Genomic DNA, 12,702 nt, shown 5'->3' on the forward strand with positions numbered 1-12,702 from the left:
CAACTCATACACTCCTTTTTCTATTTATTTTTCCATTTTCATTTAATTTTCGCTGTATTGCATTGCTTTATAACTTTTTTATTTTTCTTTTAATTAAATTTTATATATAATTTTATGTATTTTCAGTTTTCTAGTTTTCTTTATCTCCTTTCCTTCTTAATTTTAATGATTTCTCCTTTGTCTCCTCTATTTTTTTTGTTTTTCTTTTTGTATTCATTTTTAATTTTGTAAACTTTTGTAAAAACGGTACTTTCATTTTGGTGGCATAACTTATAGAATGTTGACTATTGGGCATTAATCTTCAATTGCTATATTAGGCAGAGATGCGGCACATATGTATTTGCATTGCTGACTCTTTCCAGTGCGCTGTGTGTATATAGCGCAACCCTGTGAGGTGCCTTACTTGTATTCGAATCCGAGATGAACACAGAAGAAGTACTTGAGACAATAGATTTCAAAATACATCTGTTTATTGGTGAGATGGTTCCAGATCAGACCCGAGACATACAGCTCTCTATTCCTTTGCAACAGTGAACAATACAAAGACCCATCTTGTCAGAGATAACCACATTTCCAACAATGGATAGAAACTGCCAATGCCATTTTACTGTACAAAACGTATAAATAAATTGGAGGTTTTCAGAAAGAAAGAAAGAGCGTGGAGAGCGCAAGCAGCTTGGTCGTGGTGGTGGACGGTTTAGCACTTAACCAGGGCAGAGAACTCTGCAAAGAAACAGATATTTGGGTATTAGATCATTAGGAGTGATGCTAGTATACACTCAGCTGCCAGGCAGCTCCTTGTCATGTGCAACACTTTCAAACATGGTGCATCATGGGACTTGTAGTTTTGCTTTAACATTCTAAGTCTGAATTTAAAACACCAGCACTAGATGAAGTTGCCTCTTAACAGCTATGATTCCACCCATAAACATACAGTTTAAGCACAAGCATCGTATTACAATAATAATGTTTTTATATATTACACAACAGTATAGGGTAGTGCAGAGGAGCCCAAAAGTTCTATTAACACTTAAGGTAGTGGTTGTGGTCATAGATAATACATTGCACATGAATAGCTCCTGATAACTGTCGCTCAAATATGTTTCAAGATGCTGTGCTCCATGTAGCTAAAATATCAAATAAACACATGTCATGTGTGAGACCACCACCCAAGCCTGTTTTTAGCCAACAACTTATTGCATTCTTTCAACCTAAACGTTTGCTTTTTTGGGACGTCTGGGCCTTTTGTTCCCTAGGTGAGAAGCACTTTTGAGTGTAAAAACACATAAAACAGACCTAGCTCAAAGTGACAATCATAACATGGGGCCTTTTCGCTGTGAAGCTGCTCTGTTGGATGTAGCCCAGTGTCCACAATATGGTCATAAATTATGAGGTCAAAAAGGACACCGTTAATGGATCTAAGATTGTCCCTTGTCAGGCTTCAGTAGCTCACTGAGCTCCGTTTATATGATCATTCTGCGGCATGAAATCCTGTGTTTGGTATAAGTAAAGCAAAACTACAAGGGCCCCGAATGCAAAGTGTAATAGCAGAACTGAATATACTACTCCAGTTGGTGGACCTGGAACAATTTAACCGCTTACGAAGCAATGCCACTCCCACTGTCTCCCCAGTCCAGCTTGTGTGTTTTACTGATATTCAGCCTTGCACTTTGCACCCTCCCAGCTTGAGCAATTGTGTTCACAGTTCAGTGGAGAGGCATGCAGGGCTGTGCTTGATTCATGGTTTGAGTAAAAGGTGAAGCTAGGAACATTATTGTGGATATTTTTCCTACTGTAAAAGTTGTTTAGTCAGTGTAAATGTCCCACTTGTATGTAGATCTTAGAAGTGAACCTCTTTCAGAGCTGATTCTAGATTCAAGAGGTAAAAGAATAGAGGCATTGAGAGATTGGACAGGATGACATGGTTAGAGGCAACTGGGGCAATTACGATTAGAATTCAGGTTGTTTACTCCACATCTGACTAATTAAGTAAGTATCCACTTGATAACTAGTCAATGCTTACCATCAACTCCAATCTTGCCATCACCATCGGAGTCACCAGCAGCCAGGAAGGCCTTGGTCTCGGCATCAGTCAGGGCTCTGGCGCCAGCAGAGAAGTTCTGCAGAAAGAGCCTGGAAGGCAAAGAATATAAAGAGACTTAGCTTGAAACCATAGACAATCTGCGAGTAAAAAAGTATGACATGGAGCTTTTAGGCCTCAACGATCCATGAGGATGTGAGGGTGTGAAAAGTCTGCAAGAGTTGCCTGTTGTTTTAAAGCAGCACTACTCCCCGCTCTATTTCCACCAGCCTATCAAGAAACAGTTTGAAACACCAACTTCTCTTTTGTGACTGCATAAACTCCAACATTAAGGAAGAAGAAAGAGGGAGCTTTTCAAGAAATAATCGGGGGTTTATTTTCTCCACTGACTTGTATTGAAGTGGGGACAGTTTCATAAGGGAGAAAGCTAAATTAAAAACATGTTTTACTTTAAACATCGTGAATCTCCCGCCAGAATCGGGTCTGTTGACATGAATGTGACTATAGTTGCTTTGGTGAAGTTTGTCTTTAGTTTTGGTGCGAACTCTCATCAAGTTAGAGTGGGGAGTGCTGTGAAGGGCTCCAAGTGTTGAGCCACAATGGGAGGCACTGTGTCAGGTTAACTTTTTTCCGACATTTTAAAATAGAGACGAGGCAAGCAACTCGGGAAGGGGAATGTCAGAGACATCCATAGATTGGACTGTATTTAAAATACCACTTTCAGCTAGCTGTGAGCCCTCGGACGTATTCTGACTTTGACTTACTGACGGCCAACAAGCGGTCTCAAAATTGACCTCAATGTGAGTGGGAGTGGTGGTGGTGGTTGTCAGGGGGGGGGGGTCATTTGTGTGTGAACCAGCAAAATATGATATGGTTTGGTGTCCATGAAATTCTTGCTTTGGAGCAGATATAGATGACTCTGCCTTCCATCACCCTTAGCTTTAATAACATTTTACTTTGAGAGTCATTTGGTTCCAAAGCCTTAAACATGGGAGTGTTTATTGTGCAAAAAATTAACAATTTGCACAATTGTAGTCATGAAATGATATGATTTTCTATCTCAAAATGATAACAGATTAGCTGAGTAGGGTACTCATTTTTTTCCACACAAAAAAGTGTATGTTTGTATTTCTGTATTGTATAGAGCTTACTGCTCCTGTGTGGGGGTCCTGGAACAGGTACCCACACAGATAACAAGTTACACCGAGCCCACACATAACCTACAGAGACTAATGGCACCAAGTCAGATAAGATGTATTTGAGTATATTTTTTTCATATTATGCTTCTTTAAGGCCTTAGAATAATTGCCATTGAAATATCTGTACATACGTTACTTTCACTTCCGCCTTCAACTGGGCCTTAATAAGTGCTTTAAATGGGCAGGGAGTGTGGGGTACTGACCACGTCTATAATTTGAAAGGGAAAAGTACCTGCACTTCTCTAACGCGACAATAATTTAAATGGGAGAGTACTTGCCATCCCAAGAGTAAACACTATTAGGTAGGTACACTAAGTAGCGAGTACCTGTACTTCTATATTAGCATTTAAAGCACAGCACGTAATGAACCACGCTGCTTTATTACAAGTGCTACCCTAATTTAATCATCCTAGGAACCGCCACATTTTCTTTCACTTCTTTGTAGCTTTCCTCTCTGTTTCTTGCATCTTTCACGTCACTTCCTTAGCAGTGTGTGTTTGTCCTACGTCTGTGTTTTTTGTCTCTGTACTTGACTAACCAATCGCGTGTAAGAGTGAGGTCATCCGCCAGTGTCATTGCGCGCTGCATTCTGGTCTCTTTGCGGAGCGTGGCACTGCGTGTATGGTTTGGGACGTGTTTGGTGTGTGTTAGCCTGTGTGTATTTTTCCTGTATAAAGTTCCATACTCACTTGAGCTCATCCTCCTCAACGAATCCGCTCCTGTCCTGATCAATGATCTCGAAGACTTGCTTGACCTGGTCGGCGGATTTGCCCTTCAGGCCGGTCTGGGCGAAGAAGGTCTTGTAGTTGAAGGAATCTGCGGCTGTGAGTAGAGAACAAACACAACGTGTTAGAAAATTAATTGACCCCACTAATTCAACAGGAAAGAGACAGGAGAGCGAAACAGGTAGAGAAAGATAAAATAAACAACAAGAGTAGCCACAGAAAGGTGTGGGGCGGAAGTGATAAGCGACAGTTTGGGTAAAAGAGTGAGGCGGAAAGAAAAAACAGCATCAAAATTGGAGGGGGTGGCATGCTATAGGTTTGAGTGAGCTGGAGGGGCACGAGAGGTGATGCATAAATTGCATATACATTTAAGAGAGTGTGTACACAAGAGAAGGCGTTAAGAGGCGGGTAAAGACCTAGAGAAGGAAGGATGGGGGGCAGTCTGAGAAAATGGCAGAGGTAAAGAAGGAGCTAGCAAGAAAAGACGAGTGAAATATAGTGAACGAACCGTGGAGAGAAAGAGTGGCTATGTGTAAGTTTAAAAGAAAGATATAGGAAAGAGGCGTATAGGACATAGGAGTACTGACAATATAACAAAAAGAAGGAACCCGAAAGTGAGAGGGGTCCTACAGCAGAGTAGTTCCAGAGAGGCCCAGAGAGAGGGGTCCTATATCAGAGATAGTTGTAGAGAGGCCTGTCATGCATGGGTAGAGCTAGAGAAAAAGATTGAGGTGGGAAAATGCAGCGGTGTGGTGGGGATAGGGAAATGTTCCAGGACAGACATAAATATACAGCGGTTCAGGTAAGTCTGAGGAGACTGGGAGCCCAGACTGAGGGAGCAGATAACCATAAGGGATCGAGGATAAGGAGTACGAGCTAGAAGGTCCAAATCTGAGGGCAGAGAGATGCTTGGACCGCAGTAGATAAGAAGGACATGGTGCCAAGATTGAGAACAAACAAGGCCACACAAATATGCCTTGGAGAATTACCTTGGCAGTTCTTCAGAGCAGTAGCAATGTCGGAGTCACTCAGGATGCCAGAGAAAGCCATCTTTAAGCTAGAGGGAAAGAAAAGCCCGTGTTAATACTTAGAAATGTGCGGTCACATTGATCAACAGGTCAGTGGTCACAGTCAGTCAGTCAAAGCTGTTTTAGCCGCCGGGCACAGGCAGGTCGGAGCCTGGCCCTGCCTGCTCGGCTTGGCCCTTCAGTCCCTCCCGGTGTAAGGAGGGGAGCCCAGCAGGTGCACGTGCCGCCTGTCTCCCTTCCCAAAACCCAGGACCGCAGCATGTGGAAGGGTCAGCCTGCCCGAGTGCGTGTCCCAAATCCAGCTCTGGCCGATGCACAGCCACACTCCTGGCAAGTCCTGAGTCCTGAGTCCGGCCCGAGGCCCGCATCCGCGCCTTCCGCCAAGTCCATGTTCCCAGTGCACACCAATGCCCAAATGATAAGTTCGTTGCGCCGCATCCCTCTCACCGATCCAAGTTGGTACAGTCCACCCGGTGCAGGAAGCCAACTCACCTTGCTTGGGAGTTGCAGAGGAGGACAGTGGAGGTCTCAGGGAGCTGCTGGTCTGACTCTCCTCCATCGGGCCGAGGCTTTTATACATTTCTTCCAGTCAAGAAACAGAGCCATATACAGAAGTGCTGCACACACATGACTGCAAAAACCTACGGAGACACCATAGCCGCCCAAAGTTGCTGGCTAGTCAAAGTTGTATTTATAACCCGGTGGAATGCGCACTCTGCTCTGAACAATGTGCGCACGTGTAACGCCATACATAGCAAGGCGAACATCAGTCACCACGAGCAAACATGTGGGCCGTTTAACAGGCAGTGCCTGCCCGAGAAAACATTAATTTGAGGAACTCAAATGCTCTCATTAATCTGATTAGATTTTTTAATAACACCCATCAGTATAACAATCACTAGCAATCTGTCATTTCAGTGAAAGTGAACTTTTAGTAGCCTCTAATAACAGCGGAATGCCTTGTTTGCATTTACTCCAAAACCTTTTGGAAAGTGTCGCTGCTCCTGAGAGGAGAGTTCGGTGCTTCTCAACGTTTATAAAAAAGGACATGGCAGGCTTTTACTTTTAAAAAGAAAAGCGAACAACGCTGTGTAGAAGAGGGGCATTTTTTATGTGTGACTAGAAAAAGGCTCGTATTTGAATACCTTAGAATATATATTTTAAAGGAAAAGATTTTGGATGCTTGCAACAGCCATCTAGTTTAATAAAGAAGGCACATTTCAGAGACATTTTAAATTAAGTTATACTGCGTATCTAATCAGTGTGAAAGGTCTCACTGACAGGGACAGCTCTGGTGCAAAATAAAAACTAAAGCCAGAGTGCTTCCTACGAGTTATAATAAATGATAAGCTTTATAATATTGGCATGTAAGAATAACACTGAGTATGAGTCCGCTCTGTGGCAAAGATACTTTCCAAAACTTTTTTTTGCAACACATAGCAAACTAGACATTAAGAGTTCACGATTAAATTAAACACCTTTATCTCATTGGGCCTAATTTGGTTTGGAGCTTTGCATTAGCCAGCGCGGGTTTCAGAGGCCCACTCTCTACATCTTTATTATGTGACCAGTATTGTGTTTCAGAGCCAGTAATGTTTGTATCAGGGAATGCATTGTCCCCAGAGAATCACATGTGGCAATATTTGCTGTACTCCAATAGATTCTGGACGTTTGTAGTTGGTAACTAAATTCAGCCTTGATTTCACACCCTTTGTAGCCTCACTGCAGTTATGACTTGATACCCCAAGATATTTTAACAACGGCTACTGACATTAACGTCAGCGGGTGTCTGGGGGTAGCTGGCCAGCTGTCAGGACTGTGCACTCGGATAGACTGCCCAGGGCACAAGTCTTAAAAAAGAAGTGGGGGGGGGGGACACGGACTAACAGGTTAGGCAGTATGCAAGTGAAATCATGACGCGTGCCATCACAGCACATGATGTCACAACGCGCGACATTGCACATGACATCACAGGAAGTTACCTCAATGGAAGTGACATCACAAGAAGTAACATCAGATATTAAGACCTCACACATATGTTTATCAGGTATATCATGAGTGCATTTAAGCGCATTATGAGATTTAACAATTTAGATTTAGTGCTGGGGTTGTGCCAAAAAAGTGGCGCAATCCCGACAAAAAAACTGGGTCTCAAATAATACATTTTTTTAAACACTGCCACAAAGAAATTGGAAACTAGGAGAAGCTTGGTAGTAGATCTGTTATGCTTAATTGGTTGCAAAGTCTGCATTTAAAAAAATGTGTTTGGGTTAAGGCACCTGCTATGAAGGTGCCCAGTAAATATCAGGGAATATTAATAATGGTGAGATAACGCTGGTGGTTAGTGCACTTGCTGGCGAGATCTGTGTTTTGTAATGTCCCAGATTTGAATCAAAGTAGTAGAGAAGGTAAACGTGTCTCCTGCAAAGCACATTATCTAACACTCAGATGACAGATTTGTATTTAAACGTAGGAAGTAAAGTGGGTTACTGCTTTTAACACATATCCCTTTGTTACCTGCAGTTCATAAATTGTAATCCTTCTAAAAGACCACAGTGAGGTATGAAAGACATGCGAATCCTACACCTTGTATCCCTCACTGTCTCTTGTAACTCATCTAGTACATTGATTTACACATGTACATGATTTATTGTCAATGTATAATGAGTATGTTACGTAAAGAGCTCTGACACCCTGCATTGGGTTGCATAGCACGAAAAAAGAAATAAAATAGTGCTATTGAAATTGTAATTTGTGTAAATACTGAGACAGACCAACACACCTGACATTCTTACAGTGAATGCAACTATTATATACAGGAAAGGAATAAAGACAAAAACTGCCTCTCTTAAGTACTTGTGAAGAGATAACAAGCTGTGTGCCTTTGTTTCTCCTCCGTGATATTTACATTTAAGTGTGAGGTTCAAGGCCCTCTCCAGTCAGGATATTCAACAAAACCAGGCCTGATGGCCCCTTAACTTTGGCCCAGCTGGAGGTGACAAAAAGCCCCAAACCCGCCTGCACGTTGCTGCTGGGAATCAAAAGCAGACAACGTGCAGGCGCTGCGGAACGTCCGGTGTATGAAAAGTACACAAAACACCTTCAGCATATTTCTGTGAGACCCAAAATTTGGCAGAGGGGACGGCGTCCACGCTGTGAAAAGAGTGGTTGCACACCGTGTACCTTCGTGTATTCCCGACTTGTGCCCTGAGACAACCTCACAAATATACAAAACGGCGACCTTCTGCCAGGGGAAGGGAGAGGTCTTGCAGGGGGGAAACGGCCTTTACAACGAAGCCGTTTCCACGTAATCTTTAACCACGCATGCAGTACAACGCATGCGTGGTTACCACTAATGCCTTTACCACGCATGCCTTTACTACGATGTTTGTAGTAAAGGCATATGTGGTAAAGGTAAAAAAAATAAAGGGGGGGCTTGGGGGGGTCTCCCCCCCCAAATAAAACAACTCACCATAAGTCACGTCGGCATCATAGTCGTTTAAGAGAAATCGGGAAAAAAATGCCGTTTTCTCTTAACGACGTATGACGTCACCACGCTAATAGTCGAGGAAATGTTTATGCGTGGTAAACGAATTCCGTTGTAACGCATGCGTGGTAAAGGCATGCGTTGCAACGGAATTCGTTGTATCATCATATATTCCTTGCAGGGCAGTGACTGCCCTCTCTGGAGACCATTGTATTGAAATTGATCACCATTTTCAAACTATTACGAAATACACTTGTCTGTTATATATATATATTATTTTGCGCTATATCTTTTACGACAAAATTGTTTATTGAAATATAAGCAAAACTATTTTGACAGTAAATGCTGTACATAGTAACCTTTGGGCGGTATGCACAAAGTAATCAGTGTGGGAACATATAGCGCAGGTTATTGAAAGGATGGGCAAAGGGATTTGGAGCACCCTGCTGACACGTCACAGCTGAATTACCTCATGCATCATGGTCGATGTGGTTCAGTGTTACTCGCTTCACACACAGTTCTCACAGTTTGTTGGCCAGTGCCAGTACCAGTATTCTTTTCAAGTGTATCCCCAGACACGTGTTTCTAGATTCCTCTTTCATCAGTGGGGAAAATGTTCATAGGTCGCTGGACGTGCTGCCGCAGTTTCCTCAGGGTTAGTGCCACTCTCAGCACGCAGGTGCTCACAGAGCTCGTCAGCTCACGGCCCACGGGAGCCATATTAAACAGTCAAAGGGATTTGGAGCACCCTGCTGACACGTCACAGCTGAATTACCTCATGCATCATGGTCGATGTGGTTCAGTGTTACTCGCTTCACACACAGTTCTCACAGTTTGTTGGCCAGTGCCAGTACCATGGGTGCTGGGTGTTTCAAGCAGCTGTGGCAATACAAAAGTTGAACAATATATATACATGTTTGCAGAGCTTCATTCAGTGAGAAGGGGAAGTTAGTGGGTGGTTGATAAATTTCATTTCACGTAACATGAGGATATTCCTAGGAGAACCTTTAAAGGAATTTAGCAGAGAAATAAGAGTTCAAATCTTCCAGGACAGAATTCCAAAGCGAGGTTCCTCTAACCTGTGAAGGACAGAACGTTGTTTGCAAAACAAATTAATGAGCTAATTTTTAAGATTTGGTGTTGCACTGCATAAATGTGTTTTTTAAGCATGAACTGGCAATCTTTAGAGCCTATTTTATTATAAGGTAGTGCATGCTTTTTGTTACTGGCATACTCTTAAGAGGTCCCTGTTGGTGCCCCTTTGGCCGTAATTTTGTGAAACGATTACATTCTAGTGGAAACGTTCACGTTGCTCTTGTGTGTTTTTGTCAGCAGGTGGCAATAGAGACCTACTCAAATTAGAACTGGCATTCAATTAGAGACAGAGATAGCAAGTTAATGAACGGGGATAGAACATACAAGGCGCTGTTTTTAACATGTACGGAAAACTAAGCCTTGCCAGCTATTGATACTGAGATGGTGGCCAATTGAGTGTGAAATATAATCAGCTCAATTACAAATGGTTGGGTACAAGTGTTGGGCTGAGTGAATTAAATTCCCACAAAAGCAAATTGTATGGATATTCGTCGAAAAAAATCATTAAGGAGAAGAACTGCAAATCTTTCCGAAAGACAAAAAGGAGTGATCAAATGAAAAAATAACCTATTGGTTATCAGAACATAATGATTATGAAAAAAAGAAGCAATTTAACATTTGCACAACTAAGGGCTCGATTTTAATGTTGCAGTATGCATACTCCGTCGCTATGGCGATGGAGTATTCATTAGGGGTGGGTGGAATTTGCGAAATTGACTTTCGCAAATTATCGCGAAATTGCTCAAAATCTCTGCGAGCACGTGGAACTTTCGCAAAGATGCGGAGATTGCTTTTCCCGCCCGTTCGCGATGTGTTTTTGCGTGTTCGCGGGGAAATTTATCTCTAACTTGCCCATGCGGTCGCTAATGGGCGCGGCCATCTTGCTCGCGATGCTTATTTCCTGATCCTGGTCGAACGACGTGTTCGCGATCGCAAACCATCGCGGGATAGCGCGACCGGCTACCAACAATCCAACATCTCGTGGTGCACGCGAACAGATAGGAAAACTCGGCAAACGCAGAGACCCGGTAAGTCGCTACAGCGCGCGCGAGAACGTATTTTTAAAGCGCGATCAAGAAAATACTTCCGTTTCGCGGCAGATTGCGAACGTTTTGACATTTTCGCGATCTCCACGGAACGCGAAAATGTCAAATATCGCAAATTCTGTGAGCAGGACGAAATATACCACCCAGGCCTAGTATTCATACCGTCAACATGAAGATTTAGGGGAGAGGATGTGATCTCACGGCTAGACGGCTGACTTTGGAGCTGGGCAACTATGGTTTGAGCCTCGGGGTCGACTCCACATCCTGTGATTCTGTCTCCCCGTGTCTACCAACAAATATAAAAGTGAATGTGTCTTTCTGTAAGTAACTGGTGCTCATATAAAGCGCTCTAATACCTTCAAGTCGAGTTCACGCTATAGCAATCTGCCCCAAAAAAACAAACGCCCGCCCGATTTAAATGCGGGCGGACCTTCAGCTCGGCTACAGTAGGGTGATGACTCCATCAGCGCCTTAGCCAAAAGGGCTTTGGGAGACAGCAGACCAAGGGGAGGTCTGTCCCCTGGGGACATTGGGCGTATTTAGCTGCAGTCTAGGCAACTGGGCTGGTTGGGCTACATCTTGTATAAGATGTAGCTGAAGGGTTATATAATACACCATTTTGTGCTGGCTCCAGGCCCACCATTTTCCCACTTTCATTAGGCAGAATTAAGGGTTAGCGTGTAGAAACAGGGTCTGTTGACAAGCATTTGCTTATTACCTGTGAGCCGGTGTTGTTTAAAGATGCAGTATGATCGAGTCTGAGAGGCGCTCTGGCTTTTAATTGAAGCTGGACGCCTGGATCTACTAGCGAATGCTACTGCAGCTGTGCAGTCAGCGGGGCCTTTGAGGCGCGCATCCAGTGCGGTGGCGGCAACCATCCTGGCATGCTTGCCGTCTCGGGGCCTAGCGATGGCACATGCAAGTACATGGGGCTGCACATGAGTTCGCAGAGCGGCCCCTTTCACAATGGCGAGGGAGTTCCGCAGGGCATGAGCAGCAGTACTTAAGCCAAAGAAGGGACCAGTTACAGGGTATCTCCCCTCATCAGTCAGGCTAACTTGAATCCAATGGCATGGAGAGCACAGGACCCACGTCTAGACCTACCCGTTCCACTCGAGGTGACAAATGCAAAAAGAACAATTGATGAGGAAGAGGAGCTGGCCTAACGGTTAGGGTGGTTGACCTCAAATCTGGGGAACTGGGTTTGAGTCTCGGCAATGTCGCTGAACGTCCTGTGATTCTGGGCTAATCATTTAATCTCCCTGTGCCTAATAAAATGAACGTGTCCTCATGTAACGCAACTGGTGCTAGGTAAAGCGCTCTTATACCCAATACCTTCAGGTTAAGTTCGCTCTAAATAAAACTCTGTAAAATAAAAAATAAAAAAATGGACGGAATGCTGAACAATGTCAAATATTCACCCCAGTACAGAGATCTTGGCCTAAGACCATCGGTTTTTGCTCACCATGCCATTCCAGTTTGGACCCAGCCATATGCAAATCAGTCTTGCCCTGCTCCCCTTGGTAACAGTCTAGCCTGAACTGCTAGACCAAGTACTCCCTGGACCAGAAATAAGCATCCTTGGACCAGTTTCGGGGTATCACCCCTCATCAGCCAGGCTAGCTTGACTCCAGTGGCATGGAGAGCACGATACCCACGTCTGGAAATACCCAGCACACTTAGGGTGAGAAAGTAAAAGACACACAAATGATAAACGCATTCCGTTCATCATTTGTGTGTCTTTTGCCGTCTTCCCCAAAGGGCGTTGGTTATGCCCAGACTTGGGTCCTGGGCTCACTGTGTCACTGGATTCAAGCTAGCCTGGCTGATGAGGGTTGAAACCCGAAACTGGTCACAGGATGCTTGTTTCCAGGCAAGGGAGGCCAGACTTGGCAGTTCGGGCTGTACTGTTCCCATGAGGAGCAGGGTCAAAACTGATCAGCATATTTCTGGGTCCAAACTGGGGTGGCATGGTGACCAAAAGAAGGATGGATTTAACCCAGATGTCTTGACTGGGAGTGAATGTTTGATTTGTGCCATATTCTGTCCATCATTTGTGTGTCTTTTGATTTCTTGCCTCC

General features: G+C 43.9%; 1 protein-coding gene across 1 annotated transcript; it reads right to left on the reverse strand.

Annotated features, from left to right (window-relative positions):
* Positions 1–452: 452 nt before the first annotated feature.
* LOC144786166 (parvalbumin beta-like) lies at positions 453–5,564 on the reverse strand. Its single transcript, XM_078665161.1, has 5 exons — positions 5,486–5,564; positions 4,955–5,022; positions 3,930–4,062; positions 2,024–2,133; positions 453–723 (listed from the first exon to the last, which is right to left on the reverse strand). Exons 2-5 carry the CDS (start codon positions 5,013–5,015, stop codon positions 698–700), a joined length of 330 nt encoding a protein of 109 aa, XP_078521287.1. The 5' UTR covers positions 5,016–5,022; positions 5,486–5,564; the 3' UTR covers positions 453–697.
* Between the last annotated feature and the right edge of the window lie 7,138 nt (positions 5,565–12,702).

This window comes from Lissotriton helveticus, chromosome 10 (genome assembly GCF_964261635.1).
Source record: "Lissotriton helveticus chromosome 10, aLisHel1.1, whole genome shotgun sequence".
Lineage (NCBI taxonomy): Eukaryota > Metazoa > Chordata > Amphibia > Caudata > Salamandridae > Lissotriton > Lissotriton helveticus.